The sequence below is a fragment of the Leopardus geoffroyi genome, chromosome B4, assembly GCF_018350155.1.
Source record: "Leopardus geoffroyi isolate Oge1 chromosome B4, O.geoffroyi_Oge1_pat1.0, whole genome shotgun sequence".
Classification (NCBI taxonomy): Eukaryota; Metazoa; Chordata; class Mammalia; order Carnivora; family Felidae; genus Leopardus; species Leopardus geoffroyi.
This window is the reverse complement of record NC_059341.1, coordinates 14,605,336-14,621,943: the sequence shown is the minus strand read 5'-3', so window position 1 is coordinate 14,621,943 and position 16,608 is coordinate 14,605,336. Positions and strand designations below refer to the sequence as shown.

The following is a 16,608-nucleotide window of genomic DNA, read 5'->3' as shown; positions in this document are numbered from 1 at the left end:
CGTCCTAAATACAGGTTTTTACACAAACCAAATTCAACCGCATGTTTGTCAACGACTAAACCTGGACTTCAGTTCAGGTGTTGTCCACTCACCGAACACTCAAAAAACGAGATGAGAATGCTCTACCGTTTACAAACAGGCTGCTTTGAATCTGTTTCCCAATAAATAGCTTTCTAAGTCTGCGTTACACCCAGTAGAGGCATTTCTAACGCACGTTACACACCACACCCTTCGCTTATGCATTTAATAGGTGGTTGGACTTTATAGGATTTATCGAGGCACACAGGCCGACAGCCTTCAAATTAGTGGTGGCTCTCTGTGAAGTCATAGATGTTTCCTCACGGAGACTCAACCATCGTCTTAGAGTTGTAGCTCTGTGTAGCTAATATTACATATTTTAAGGGCTAGTCTACGGTCCAGGCCCTAAGGCGTGGGCCGCAGGGCCTGCGGTGCGCCGAGGGAGGAGGGGTTCCTGGATGGTGAAAACAGGCCAACGCCCAGGGAACGCGGCGTCCCCGCCAGTACAAAAGTTACCACCCCACCTAAATCGGGGGGCGAAGCTCAGGAAAATCGGCGGCCACCAGAGCGTGCCTAAGCGCTTCCTACCCCCCCACTTCCGCTTCCGGGGAGGCGACTCCCGGGTCCACCGGGCGGGGGCGGGGGCGGTAGCGAAAGGGAAGCCGGAAGTGGCCCGGCACTTCCGGCACGGGAAACTCCTTGCTGCCGCTCCGGCTGGCTTGACAGGCGCGGTCTCGGCTAGTAGCTCTCTCTCCTTTCGCCTTCCGCCCTCCGCCCGTCCACCCTCCCAGCTCTTTTGCCGCTGCCGTCCCACAACTCCTGTCCCTGAAGGCGTCCCTTCCCCATGTTCCGGGGCGGGAGTCCTGAAAGCGAAGACCCGCTCGCCGGTACCCCATCATGTCCGAACTGACTAAAGAGCTGATGGAGCTGGTGTGGGGCACCAAGAGCAGCCCCGGTCTCTCTGACACCATCTTCTGCCGCTGGACACAAGGTACCCTGACGGGGCTCCGACTTCCAGCCGCTTCCTTTGCCCTGCGAGAGTCTAGCTGCGACGCCGCCGGCGCCACAGCCCCCCTTGGCTTGCCCTGCACTCTGTCCCGATTCCCGTGCTCAGCTCGGACACTGGACTTTCTAGAAACGCCCTGCCTGTCTCGGGGTGGGGGGAGGGGGGAGTGGTTGAGTAGGAGAATGGTTGCAGCTGTCCCCTAAGGACCCGAAGCGCCTCTGCCACTCCCTGGGCTGCCCTCCGGCAGGATGAGAGAAGGATGGTGGTTGGGCTGCAGTGTGTGACACTGAGGGTGTGCCCCGTGCCCCGGTGTCAGTTTCGTAGCCAGTGTTGCGGCTTCCCGAATCCGTACCCACTGCCAAGGCTTCGTGTTATTGGCGTGTGGTTTAATTTTGGCCAGAGGGGAGTCCACAGGAAAGTCAAAGTGGCCAATTCCAGAAGGCAGCTTTGTTGTTTGTGTTTTAACTGTGTGGTCGGACGTAGTCCTCGGCGTATAAATACCAGTGTTGCTTGCCGTCAGGTGCTCTTTTGACCCAAAGTATCCCCAGTTTTGAGATGGTTTAGTTATCTGTTACGGTTCAAAGGAATGTGGATCACAGCACTTCCCGTGCTGGTCTAATTATCCAGACAGGATTTTGAGTTATGTAAGAAGTTTTTTTATTACGAATCCTAAGGAAATAAAAATGACCATTTATTGTATTCCTCCGCCGTGCCAGGCTCTGCGTTTGGCACTTTGTACCAGTAATTACCTGTAATCCTTAAGTTTAATGATAAAACACAACTTTGCACATTACTTGAGGTGACTTAAGAAAGACTGAAGTTAAGTGAGGTTACAAGCATAGTCTTTGGAGTCAGGAGGATTCGTGATGTAAGTATGTAAAACATAGGCCAGTAAATGGTAGCTCTTCATTTCTATTGTTGAATCATTTATTTACAGAATCCGTGTTCTCAAAGGATTTGGGGGAATTTTAGCATAGTAAATCTAAGTTCCTAGTTCGCAGTGTGTATTTTGTAGGAAGAATTCAGGGTTGAAGGAAATCCCTTCCTCTCTCTTAGATACGCCTCTTTTAAGAGCTGGTAAAATTAGAATCGTAATGTATTACAGGTTATTACAGGTTATTTAGTCCATCACTCTTATTTTGCAGATGAGGAAAATGAGTCATGAAGCTAAATGACCAGGCCAGAGTCACACAAATGGATAGAAAGGGAGTGAATTACAAGTCTCCTGATTCCTCACACAGATTTGTTTTCACTGATAAGTTTTCAAACCTTAACATGGAATTGCTTTTGTACTTTTTACACATTTGATTACGTCACTGGAGTAGCATTTTCTGAAATCTTGGACACCTGCGTTTGCAGATTTTAAAGCTTGCTTTCTACGTTGACTTCATTTTATCGTAATAGCGAACAGCCCTGAAGTCTACAAGGCTGTGAAGCATCAAGAAAACTTTTACTTCCCATGTAGTCAACATTAATTAAGCATGTACAACGTAGAATAAGATCGTGTCCAGCCTTGTTTATATTAATACTGTGATGAAGTTTCAAGGAGGATTGAAAGGCACTTCTACTGGTTAAGAGAGGGCTTTGGAACAGGTGTAGTTTGGTTCCAGGTTAAAGTTATTTCACTTCCTCAGGCCTCAGTCTCCTTCTCTGTAAAATGCAGATAATAGTAGTGTCAACCTTACAGGGTTGTTGTGAGGATTAAAGGCATATAAATACAGTCAGGCACTTAGCACAATATCTGACATAGAGTGAACGCTCACACAATGGAAGTCCGTTAACACTTGATTTAAAAATTGTTTCATTGTAGGCTAAGCCAAAGATCACTCTCTGGCCGTGAGCTGACAGTTACAAGAAATTATTGTTTATTTGATGAATAATCATGTTGTTTTTACTCTTATTTCTTTTTTATTGAAGGATAGTTGATACATGATAACCATTATTTAAACTATAGCTTTATAATGATACGAGAACGCTCGGCCACCTTGTAGTCCTGTAGGAGTTCCATAACGAGAATCATTCAGTCAATACCGTTTACATTTTATTTTCTTTTTAGAGTCTGTTTATATCGTGGATAGATAATTCTTCATGGTCTTACACTGATCAAGATTTTCAGGCAGCCAAATATGTATTTGTAAGTTACCACTTCCGAATCAGAAGGAGGTTGTTATTGGTTTTGCTTTGTTAGCTGTTACATTCATTTATTCGTTTGGAGGCAGAAGTCATCGCTGAAGATCGCTTTGGCGGTCATTTGGGATTTGAGCATAGGCACAGGACGCGGCTCTGCTGCACTTGCCTTCCAGCATTTGTAACGTGACACCAACTTTGGCTCTAGTTCACAGTCTGTCACTGTGTTTTGACAACTGGAATCGTAACGAGATTTTTAGAAGCACGTTAAAAGGGTGAGATGTTTAGGGTAAATATTTGTAAAATTATGTTTAGGGATATTCCATTTATGAGACCATATCGATTGGTCACATTAAACGTTTTTGATGCGTTTAAAACAAGCTGCAGGGGTTGGTGCAGCCCAGAGTTGCTTTTTTTCTCTTCATTGATCTGCCAGTTACAGACTGTACATGACAGCAGTGAGCCACAGAAGTGGCGCATGGTCGTTGTTTTATTTCACTTGGCAGTTTTAGATAATTCTCTTCTGCAATTCCTTTTTCTTAAAAAAAAAAAAAAAAAAAAAAGAGGGTTTTGTGGGGGGGGGTTGACAGTTTTTCTTTCAAAGACGTACTTTTAAGGTTTGCAATTATTTTCTAACTAGGAAATCGAGTCTCTCCTGCCGCCTTCCTTCCTGCTCTCTTGCCTGTGATAGTTTTTTAAGAAAAGTGTGTATTTTCTACCTCTTATTCAAAAGCACTGTCTGTCCTCCTTGCCTTCTTCCCGAAACACACTACAACAGTGTTCCAGGCAGCAGTGTTGCAGGTTAGACTTGGTGGGATGGGAAGGACAGCAGATAATGCACATAGCATAAATTGAGCATATGTGATAGTTAGAAGGTAAAGAACTAGGGATTGTGCAGTGGGGTAGTGTGGCTAGGCCTCATTTTAAGATGAGATTTGAGCAAACCTTGAAGCAACTGAGTGAACTGTGCAGTTATCTGAAGAAAGGGTGTTCCAGGCAGGGAGGATAGCCACTATAAAAGACTTAATGCAGAATATTCCTTGCTTTTTTGTTCAAGGAACAGGAAGGAGACTAGTTCGGCTAGAGAAGGAATGAGGGAAGGGGAGAATAATAAACGATGATGTAAGACCTCATTTTCATCCAGTGGCCTAGAAAGCCTTAGAGGCCATGGTCAGAACTTTGATGTTTCTTCTGAATGAAATGAAAGGCCATTGAGAGGTTTAGAGCAGAGAGAGACGACATGACAAGTTTTTAAAGGACTGATCTAACTGCTGTGTTTGAGGGTAGACTGTAGTGGCTTGAGTGAGACAGCAAGATGAAATGATAGACAAATACAGTAATGCAGCGGGGAGGAAGTGGTGACTTGGACCAATGACAGTAGCACTGGAGATGATGGCAGGTGGTCGCAGTGACCAGCTCCCAGCAGAACCAAAGTCATTTAGTCATTAAACTTATTGGGAATATTTGTGGGTTTTTTTTTTGTTTTTCAGTATTGATTGTCTAGTTCAGTGTTTGGCAAACTTTTTTCTGTAGAAGAGTCACTGGCATTATTTTTGTCTTAAAACTCATCTCTGCCATTGCAGCAACAGCAGCCCTAGATAATATAGGTGTGGCTGTGTTCCAAAACTGCATTTACAGAAACAGGTCAACCCCTGATCTAGATTATAAACTCTGAGAAACCATTTTTTCTTTTTTTCCCCCCCTTTCCTCTAAGCTTTATTTTATTATTTCATCTATAAGATTAGCCAGAAAGGGAGAAACACAATTGCTGTTTATACCAGTGCCTTGTTTTGGGGGTGAGGTGGGGAATGGAGCTGTGGTTGGTTCAAATTAGAGTTTGGACTTTGGGTATAGGACAATTTTTGTTATGTAATATGAAGAAAAAATAAAACTTAACAAATAACTCAGGAAAAGTTATGTATTAGGAAAAGTGAGGGATCGTTTTATTTTAAAGTATTTAAATATAAAGTATTTAAGTATTTATTTGAAGTACTTAAGTATAAAATGTATTTACAAGTTAATACGTTTGTTATAATGTGATTTAACATTTTACCAAAATAATAAAGTGATATGCCAGTATTATTAATTTTTCTTCTAAAGTAAGAATAATACTGTGAGATCGTATCATTTCAGAGGTTTTTCTTGGTGGAAGCCTTTTATTTCTCTCAAGAATAGATACTCCTTTCTCCAACCTACCTGAATCATGTCATCTACAATCCATTTCTTTCAAATTTAAAATTTGTGAGCTTATATGAAAAAGTTAATTTCTTGGTACTTTGAATACATGTTTTTCAGTTTAAAGTATCTGTCATAATATCTTAAATTGTATTATACTTTACAGTTTTTGGAAGTCTTATTTAATACTTGCAACAACCCTGAGAGATAGCAAAGGATAATTGTAGTTTCCTGATTTTCATAGATGAGGAAACTAAGGCCCAGTTCAGTTTTGGCTCAACCATCATCATCGAGTTTGTAATGACAAACCAAGTTTTTTTCCTCCAGGCTTTTGTTTACATGGGGATCCAGAATTATGGGGACAGAAGTTGTAAAACTGGTTTAAATAATGTATATATGCATAGTAAGTCACATGAAAGTGAAAGGTTAGAAAATTGCAAAGAAGTTCATGGCTCAGGTTTAAATTAGAAGCTATAAAACAGATTTCATGTCTGTAATACTGTGGAATGTGATACAAAATTATATATTTAGGATCAGATGCTTTAGATGGCTAATTCTGGATCTAATCAGGAAAAACAACCATTTTGTGAAAAGTTAATTCCTTTTAAAAGTAAGAAGTAATTTAAATATGAGAATACAAAAGAGAGAACTCTATATCCTAAAAAATTTGAATTCAAGCACAACCTTATTATGAAAGGAGAAGCCTATTTAGCATAGTCCTGTTTTAGAATAGAATACTTAATTTACTTTTAGTTGACTGTATTTCCTTTTGTGCACTAATGGCCTTTGTTCATTATCTGTTAACACAGTCAAACGCATATACTGTAATTAAACAGAATTTGGTGGGCAGCAGGTCTGCCAAGAATTCTCTCCATGGGGTCTTTATATCTAACATACCAAACAACTCACTGTAATGCATTTCAGCTATAAGCCCCACCCATAGATCTTGACAACTGCATTACATTCGTAGTAATTTTAAGGAAGGTAAGAATTCAGTACTGATTCATGTTTATTACGTACCCTGAAAGTTTGACAGAGCCTGGTTTCACCTTTGCCCTTAGGCCCAAGGCCAGGCTCCCTTCCCCTATTTCCATCCAGTAGGAGCAGAGCTGGGCTGAGTGGGGGCCTCTTGGCTTCAGCTCTTGTTCCTGGGTTGACCTCAGATGTAGTTGTCTTGACGTGATAACCAGCACCCTTAGGTCTCATTGTCCTTACTGAATTTGTCCTGTGCGTCGCACCTGTTTCTCCCCTCCATTTAGCCTGTCATCTGTTCTGTTTTTCCCAGGCTGCTGTGTACTGATGGAGAAAATTGTTGTCACCATCAATACAAATGCAGCGATCAAACATTAGCTGAGCCCTCAGTATTTCTCTTAGTTCTTTATCTTGTCAGCTTTTGTTACGTCTGTCAGAATTAACCTGCTTCTCAATTCTCTCCGATTCCCCTCATTCTTATTCAGTAATTATGAATAATTAATCTTAAAATTTTAAGTTTTAATAATTTAATTTTTAGTAATTAAAAATCACTCTTATTCTCCCTCTTTGCCTGAACAGTTAATTTAGAAGCCTGCCAAGATTCACTTCTTCTCATAGGCCAGCGACTCTCAAGTTTTTGTTTTTTGTTTTTTTAACTCAGGGCCCCATTATAATCTTAAAAGTTATTAAGATTTCAATATGAAAAATAAAATTAATGAGACCTGAGGCATCGTTTTACATTTCTGTAAGTATCTTGAATGTCTGGCTCATTAGAAGACTGCTGGCTCCTTGCATTTGCTTCTCTGTTCAGTCTTTTACCGGGTGTTAGGATATTGTTAGGAAGTGTATGCAGAAACCCAGCCTCACAAAGTCTGACTGGTAAGGTAGGAGTTATAGTGGCCTTTCAGACAATTTAAGGATATTTTTCTTTAGTACTACACCCAAACTTGGCAGGTGGTAGTTTCTTACAGGTTATTAGTGATCTGGAATCAGAAGCCACATCAATGAATTTTTTGTACTCTCTTAAGTTGAAATCCATTGGTTTGCCTTGTACTTTGAATGGATCTTTACCCATGCATTCATTTCTAACAGCATGCATCCGTCATCCGGAAGTTACTGGTCCACTGGTTTATACAGAGATGTTAACACATTTCATTATACAATATCAGAAGTCATATTTATTACTATGACCTCTGACCTCATTAGAAAAATCTCTAAGAATTGAGATGCTGTCAAGTTCACAGTGGTGCATGCAGGTTTTCCAAAAATTTTAGTTATTGCTTGAAAGCCTGAAAACTTACCACTGGCAAAAATACAGTCTGTTATTTTCCTTGAAGTATTAGGCTTCCTTCATTCACTTCTGAGAAAGGTCTGCCACATACCCAGGTCTGAATAATCATAGTTTGTCGATAGCTCTTCAAAATAAAAACAGTGCTCTACGAAAAAAGCAGTTCCAGCTTGCAATTCAGAAAATTACACAAGTGCTTTTTCTTGAGACAAGGGTCATTATCAAGGTATGTAGCAGAGGTGCTTTAGTTTCCATTTTGTCATGCAGAATATTTTTTAAAAGGACATTTTATTCAAGGGCAAGATTTAATAAAATTAGCATCAGTAAGGGCATTCTTTAAGTTAAATTGGCTTTTTCTGTGTCAAAGAGGGTGGTTCTGTTTACTAGGATGACTGCTAGCACAGCTTAACCACACTGCCTTCATGTGTGCTGAGGCACCAGCGGTAAAACCCACCATTACTTTTGTACCATCACTGTGAATGTCAACACAGCATAAAGGGCAAATGATGTCTTAGTACCACTATGAGAATTATTTGAACCTCTTCTAGATCCCCTGAAAGGGTCTCAGTTTTCCAAAGTTCTGTAGACCACACTTTGAGAACCTCTCTGTATCCAGTCTCACCACCCCCACACCATAGTTCTTTGAGGACTTGGTGTCTTTAAACTTCCTCTTTCCCATATAATCGCCCCTTTCCTGTTTTTAAACTCCTGTCCTTCAGCCTATATAAATAATAATAAATAGTGATTCTTTATCCAGCTGCCCTTCAAGATATCATCCTTTTTCCTTTTCACTTGTTTAACAAATAGTTTGTATTTACTCTTTCTCCTTGTATTCTGAATCATACCTCAACCCTTTAAAATTTGGTTACTCTCTCCAGTGCTCTAGATGTCTTTTGTATTCCCAATGATGTGGTTAATCCATTGTTTGAATGTTATGTGTTTTCTCAGCAGCATTTGTAATAAGTAACTACTGTTTGCTTCCTGGAGGACTTCAATGTGTTTTTCTCTTACCTTTCTAATCTTTTTGTCCATCTTCGCTGACTTAGCCTCTGCTTATTTTTTAATGTTCCCAACTCCATTGTCTTTGTTTACACGTTCTCATTTACTATGACTGCCGTGTTGAAGATAATTCAAATTGCTGTCTTTAATCCTAACCCCTGCCCTGAGCTCCAAACCCATATTTCCCCCCCTTCTAAATATTGCCAAATGGTTATCTCAAAACTGAACTTGGAATACCTAGAAGCAAATTCCCCCATTTTCTTTCCTTGGAACAGTTCAAAAAGCATTTATGGAACATTAACTATACAACATACTAGGAAAACAGTGGGCAACAGAACACGCAAGACACGTGTAAGGCCAATAATAAACAATAATATCGTAATCACAGATTATGAAAAGTACTGGTTGTTCTGGAGGATGGTAGGAGAGACCTACCGTCTTAGATATTTAGACACACCTACTTAGATAGGTGTATCAGGGAGTATCTCTGAGGAGTCAACACCAACATGAGTCCTTAAGAAGGAGAAGGATTCAGCTTTATGAAGAGAGAAGGGGACATGCATGTAGTAGAAACAGCAAGCACTAGGTCTCAAGTCAAGATGTTGCCATGTTGTAAGATCACTGTGGATGATGAAAATGAGAGTGAACTGAGGGAAGGTGGGTTTAATAGAACATGGTGTCTTATAAGGCCAGGAAAAGGAGTTTGAATTTCATTCTAATTGCCCCTGAAATGTATTGAAGCAGGCTGGGACAAAATCTGATTTCCAAATCTAAAATATTCCTGTGGCAAGTCTGTGGTGAACAAATAAAGATGGAGGCAGGACAGGTGGGGAGGAGTGGAGACATCTAGTTGCAAACTCTTAACAGTCCTCGAGGTGAGAGACAATCATGGCTTGATCTGGTCTGCTGAGATGGGATAGAAATGGACAGATAGAAGTCATGTTTTGGGGCCTTGAAACAAGAGAATCTTGCCTTCAAATGGCAGAGAAAGGGTTAGCAAATGTTTCCAGTGTAGGGAACAGTATGTTCAAAGGGTAAGAAACCGGAGAGAATAGGGATATTTGAGGACCTGGAAGAAGCTCAGCCTGCCTGAAATCTGAGAGGAAGAGTAGCAAAGGATGAGAGAGGAGATTCAGGTGGAAAGCAGATCAGACGGGACCATGGTAAGGAAATGAGATTCTGTTTATGTCTGGAGTTCTAATCTGGGCTCTAATTGAAAATTCCCTGAATACTACCAGTAATGGAAATCTTGGGAGTAGATGAATTACCCAAGGAGGATGTCTGGAATGAAAAAAATAGAGCTCCTAACGCCAAGACATGAGGAACATTACCATTTAAGAGGAACTGACCAAGGAGACTGAGACGAAACAAAAAAGGAAAATTGAAACAAAATTGGACCAGTAAAACTAAGGGGCAAAGCTTTTTCAGAAGTTGTTGGTGAGCATTTCAGATGATTGTCTCGGGAGTAAATAAGAAGAAACTTGAGGAACAGCCTGTACCAGTCATTGATGAACTTGGTGAGAATGAATTTGGTGCAGTCATAGGTTGAAAACCAAATTTTTGTGGGTTGAATAAATTGTGAGGTAAAGAGAGTGAGACAGTGCACATAGACAACTGGGTGGGCTTGGAGAGGGTGGTGATTGGAGTTTTTGGTGGATTTTTTTACTGGTCCAATGCATTTTTTAAATTTGGACTTTTTAAAAACTTTTTTTAACGTTTATTTACTTTTGAGAGAGACGGAGCATGAGTGGGGGACGGGCAGAGAGATTGGGACACAGAATCCAAAGCAGGCTTCAGCCTTTGAGCTGTCAGCGCAGAGCCCGATATGGGGCTCAGACTCATAAACTGTAAGATCATGACCTGAGCCAGGGTCAGATGCTTAACCAACTGAGCCACCCAGGTGCCCCAAGACTTCACTTTTTTAGAGCAGTGTTACAGCAAAATGGGGATGCTACAGAGATTTCTCATATACCTCCTGCTCCCACAACATGCATAGCCTCCCTATTATCATTACTCCCAACCACTGTAGAATATTTGTTCTAGTTGACAAACCTACACTGACATATCATTGTCATCCATGGTCCATAGTTTACAGATCACTCTTGATGTTGTACATTCTTTGGGTTTGGACAAACATATAATGACTTTTATCCATTATTATGGTTTCATAGTGTTTTCAGTGCCTTAAATTATAAAATACAACAAATACTTTGTTGTCTGGATGTATCACAGTTCATTTAGCCACCCATTCACTTACTGAAGGACAGCTTGGTTGCTTCCATTAGCAGTTATGAATAAAGGAACCGTAAACATCTGTGTGCCAGTTTTTGTGTCGCTAGAAGTTTTCAACTCGAGTAAATAAGGAGCTTTTGGTGGATTCTTAAGGAGGATTTTTTTGATTTTAAATATGTGAGATCCAGGTTTAAGTACTGTTTGAAAGAGAGGGATTGAAAGGTTCGAAGAGAGGAGGTGGATAAAATGGGGTCCTCGACAGTATTTCTAATCTCACTTGCTATCACCTCATGTCTCAAGCTAGAAACTTCAGCATCTGCTCTAATGTCTTTGTCCCACTTGCACATACACATCAAATCTTAACTTTTACCTTGGAAATACTGTTTAGATATAGTTCCTCCTGTGCATACTAATGTCAGTTTTATTAGGTCAACACCATCTCTGTATGGCTGTTGAAACAGTCTTATCCCCATTCTATTCTTTTTAGAAAGAAACAGAAATCCAGTAGGATCATATTTAATCAGTACTTGTCATGGTCTGGCCCTTCCCAGTATTAACCTCTTGTCAGATTTCCCTCCTCCCATTTACCATCTCCTTTACCTACCCCCATACTACCTTTAAGCTATACTAAATTTCCCCCTGACCCATAAACTTGCCCTGCTCTTATCAAACCTTTGTCCTTTAGTAAAGGTGTTTTCTTTACCTCGGAGTCATTCTCCACCCTTGTGTCTTGCAAATTCCTATTCAAGATCAGCCTCAAAGTCACCTGTTATAACTTGACTCAGGCATGTAAATCATTCCTCTCTATATCCACAATGCTATCTTCATACTTCTGTTGTAACATTCACTTATTCTTTATTATTTATTTGCTCCTATGTCCGTATTCACCTGTACTGTAGGCTCCTCCAGACTGGGGACTTTGTCATTCATGCATACATCCTAGATGCTTGGTATAGTATCTTAGATTCATCAAATGTTTGTTGGATGAATGACTGAACTACAGGTGAAACCTTACACATTCCTAGCATGTTGGAATTGGAAACAATCATTTTAAAGATAAGTACACAGAGACCTACAGAGGCAAAATGATTTCCTGAAGGTGATACAAATACAATCCTCCATACTTCTGGCCCTGTGCTCTCTGTAATGAACTTGTACTAGTTGTTCCCAGTCAGTCTTGGTTGGATAGCACTGAAATTGAAATAGACCTAGTGTGGACACATACACTGTCTATGATGCCATTTAATTTTTAGCTTATAGAATGTGATTCAAAGATTGGAATGAAAAAGATTCTGTACAGAAAGGTCCTAAAAATTGTTTGAATTCAGTAGATAGTGTATCTAGTCTTTCTTCAAGTAAATGACTTAATTTAGTGGTCTTTTACTGAGGTCCACACTTTATTCCTTTATTCTACTGCGAGGGTTCCCTGGGGCAAAATGTGTGTGTGTGTGTGTGCGCGTGTGTGTGTGGCACAGGGGTGGGAACATAGGCTCTGTTATGTTTTTTCAAAGGATTCCTTGATACCTCAAAAAGTTAAGAACCACTGTGCCTAACTTGGAGATATTTTGCTTTTGTAATAAGTGGTCTTTCTCAAAGCAAAGTACATTAAAAATTCTTTGGGCTGCTGTTTGAATTACATTTTTAATCTTTGCTACTTGCTTTCATTTTTAGGGTTTGTGTTTAGTGAATCAGAGGGATCTGCATTAGAACAGTTTGAAGGTGGCCCCTGTGCTGTTATTGCACCTGTTCAGGTAACATAGACTACTTTACCAACTCCTTAGAGGGACATGTTCAAACGTTTCATACTTTATTTTTTGTTTTCTAATATCTCTGTCACGAGACATGATCAGTTATCTCTTAACTTTTTATTCTTGTAAAGTGCTATGAATATCCAGAATAAAAATGAGTTCAGAACATCAGCAGGTTATGCAGCAATAGCCTTTTGACAATCTTACATCAAAAAAACCAGAATAGGTGTTCCCTGGCCTTCAGAAAATTAGGAATTAATGATAATGACATCTTTCTAATACAATGATCCTGTTGAGTAATAGCATTTTATACTAGGGATAGCTACATCATAGCAATATATTATTTTCATTTGTTCTTTCTGTAGAAGTGATTTTCCTAAAAAGTTGACGACGAGTGAATATTTTCATGCTCTAAAACTGTATACATCTTAAAAATAAGTTGTCTTTACATTTTTAGGCTATGGCTTCAGCTTTTAAAATAACATTAGTAATAACAGACTTCAAACAGAATTTCCAAAATTAAAAAAAAAAGGTTTTTCTTTGCACAAGGTAGTGTTAATCTGAATATATGTATACGATTTTGAATCTTGATATGTTCTATTGTTTGAATTTCAAGGGCCAGTTTGCTACAATCATTACATTTTTAAAACCACAAATTGAATTTTTGGTTTACTATAATACTTACAATGTCTGACCAGCAGTGTAACTTCACAACTATTATAAAAGAAACTGGAATTGATTCTGTTTTTTAATCAGCACATTTTGAAAGTACATATTTAATGTGATATTTTTTCATTGGACATAAGGAACACATTCCTGAACTGTTAGCTGCGAAGTAAACTGGTCTCTCAAGCCTTATACTTCATATTATTAAATTAAAAATTTATTTCTCTGAAGGAGGAAAAAAATCCTTTCATGACTGATTCCAAATTATACCCTTTATAAGTCTTTATTTTATTTCTTTAAGGGCTAAAATTGATTTTGTTTGCATTAGTAAAATTATTTAAAAATTAAGAAAAATTTGAATGTTTGAACATTGTCTGGGAGTTACTGAATATAAAGAATAAAATTTAACTGTGAATTAGTATTGGAGTTATCATGCCGTTATGCTGGGGACAGATTTTGGTTGCTAGCAAAATCTTACCATCTGAATTTGAAGATTGCTCGTCTGTATTTAAATTAGATTATTAACCCAGGGCCTCCTGGGCCATATTAGCACCCAGGGTTTTTACTAAAAGTCTATGAATGTAGTTAAGTGTAAGGTGTACCACAGGAGTTTCCTGTTTTATAAAATTCAGTATATTTCCATAATGATAGCTGTTTCTGCAAGGGATAATTGTAGTGTTCAAAACCCTCCTGTAACTTTGAGGTCATAATTTAGTTTCATAGTCACATAAATCTTGTCAATCATGAAGAATTTTGGGTTTTTAAAATACTTTTAGTGTAAAAGTCGAAACTAAACCATTTAGCCTAACGAAGGGAAATGAGCAAGTCTAGATAGTAAAACTTCTTTAAGCTATAAAAATTAGAACATGGTCCTGTTGCCAGAATAGGCTTATTGTGGAACCAGATGGCTAATACAGGAGTAGACCATGTTATAGATAGCAGTTTACCAAGAATTTATCACATACCGTGATAAAGAAGGAACTACAAATCACTGGTAGAATAAAATGAAATTTAGTAAATGTCACTGATAAGACTGGTTGCCATTTTGAGGGGGAAAATGAAGTTAGATCATCTGATACCATATACTAAATATGTTCTTGACATAATACTGAACCACAGAAAAACTAATGTATTGCCAACACCAAGAGAAAGATGGAAAAGATTTGGACCAAAAAAAGATTTGCAACGAATATTAGCAATAAGTGGATATTGTCTTTCTTCTACAAAGAATGTGTACAAATCAGTTAGAAAACCACTCAGGCTCCAGTGGTGAAATGATGTGTGTGCAGGCATAACAGGTGGACTGATGATGGATAACCAAAGAATCAGGACGTTCAACCTCACTAGGAATCCAAAAAAGTACAAAGAAAACTACAACTAGATTCTATTGCTGACTCTTCCTAATTTTTAAATATAAAATAAATACTGGGGCCTAGAAGGGTAGGATGGTGCTGGCACACTCATATTGCTATGTGGTACATTTGTACTTTGATTCAGGGAGGGAAATTTACATTAGAACCAGAAGTATAAGAATGCATATTTTTTGATGAAATCATTGCACTTCTGTGCATCTTTCTTAAAGAAATAATCCTTAATATGGAAAAGATTGTATTCAATAAGAAGTTTTTATATTTACAGTAGTAAACAATTATAAGGCTAGTGTACAATGTTTAAACATGAAGTAATGTTTGAGTAAATTTCGACAGCTCGATAGATATGTAGTGATTAAGAATTATAGTTAGGAATCCTGTTGGAAAACAGAAAAATGGGAAATATCACATACCCATTATGCTCCTCACTTGTAATAAAAATTAAGACAGTTATGAAAGAAAGACTGGAAGGAAGTATATCAAAATACTGACAGTGATCACATCAGTGGTAAAACAGTGGGTATCCCACCTCACTTTTCCCAACTTTTGTAATGTAGTTATAGTCCTCCATTTTATGGTTGTTGCCGTTTTGGGAAAAAGTCAGAAACACTTGATTGTAGTAGTTTTAGATTTTACTTCTTTAAGATACTGCAGAATATTACTTCATTTTTTGTTAAAATACTTTCAAATGATCGCTTATTAGGTGCCAGGTACTGTGCTAAGTGTATTACATAGATTATTCTATATAATCCTCACTGCAGCCTTTTAAAGTTTATGCTATTATTATTTTTAGTAAAGTAGTGGAACCAGGATTCGGACCCAGATGTGTCTGACTAAAAGCAGTCCTCTTACCAATACACTACCACTTTCAAACAGTAAGTGAGAAGCGTCCAAGTAACCTTTTTCTTGGATCTGCCCCCTGGAGATTCAGATCCAAAAGGTGGAGCCTAAGGGTCTTCATTTTAAGTAAACAGGTCAGGTGACTGGGATGGAAATGGTCCTTGAACTACACTTTGAGAAGGAAACACTACACTGATCTTCTTTCTATCAAGTCATCAGTGTAACAGAGTCAGCTCACTTAAGAAAAGGTCAGAGATCAATTTGTTTTTTTTTCTTTTGAATCTTAAAGCTTTTTGAATTAAGCCAGGAAGTTAGGAACTCCTTAAAATGATGAGTCTTGTAGTGATATTCTCCTATCACAAATCAGAACTAATAGAGCAGAACCAGTTTTGTGTTGTGACATCTTTTCCCCCAAGGTGTCTAAGAGAAATGTAGACTTGTTCCTGTTTCTGGGGTCTTTACTTTGTGAATGAGCAGTAAGTTTCTTTAATTTTCCAGTTATGTGTCTATTATTTTGGGTCAGTTGTTCTATTTGCCGGAAAGTACATATTATGAAAGAAGAATTTTAGGGATCTAGAATCAAGTTTATAGTGGTATATTCTGAATAGTATGCTCAATTACTGTTGAATGTGAAGGAAACTATCTGAAAATTTTATAACACTGTTCAGTAGACCATAAAGGAGATACACAGTAGGTTTTTTTTCCCATAAAAAAAAAAAGAATAAGGCTTGTTTATAATGGATTCTAATAATTATTGCTTTAATTGTATAAAGGCCTTTCTTTTGAAGAAGCTCCTGTTTTCTTCTGAGAAGTCTTCTTGGAGGGATTGCCCAGGTATGATAGTGGCTTTCTATAAACTTTTCCATCACCTTCTAATTTAGAGATGATCTATGCAGCTTCCATTGGCAGTACTTGAACTGAAACCATTTATCTTAAAAAAACTATAAATGGAGTATTTTTTTCCTGAGTTTTATTTTTTCAGTGTTTCAGAAAATTTCATGAACAGTGACCTCAAATTTTAATGTGTATATTCCCAAATTTGGGTTACCTGAGAAGCATAAGACAGGATAATAGACCTAAGGGAAAATAAACCCTTGGCCTCTCGCTAAAAAGTGGTGCATTTCTCTCAACTGTTAAATGATAGCACCCTGTAAGGGATAGTCATTT

The 16,608-nt window shown here is 38.6% G+C and overlaps 1 protein-coding gene across 5 annotated transcripts in view; it reads left to right on the top strand.

Annotated features, from left to right (window-relative positions):
• Positions 1-666: 666 nt before the first annotated feature.
• The window catches only part of MINDY3 (MINDY lysine 48 deubiquitinase 3), a 96,064-nt gene continuing 80,122 nt past the window's right edge, over positions 667-16,608 (top strand). For 2 of the 5 annotated variants that reach the window (XM_045466110.1, XM_045466109.1), the window contains exons 1-3: positions 671-1,009; positions 12,489-12,568; positions 16,215-16,275. In XM_045466110.1, coding sequence (XP_045322066.1) covers positions 916-1,009; positions 12,489-12,568; positions 16,215-16,275 — 235 coding nt within the window. In that variant the 5' untranslated portion in view covers positions 671-915. Of the gene's footprint in view, positions 1,010-12,488; positions 12,569-16,214; positions 16,276-16,608 lie in introns of all 5 variants that reach the window. The other 3 variants (XM_045466112.1, XM_045466114.1, XM_045466111.1) reach the window with 3 other exon arrangements.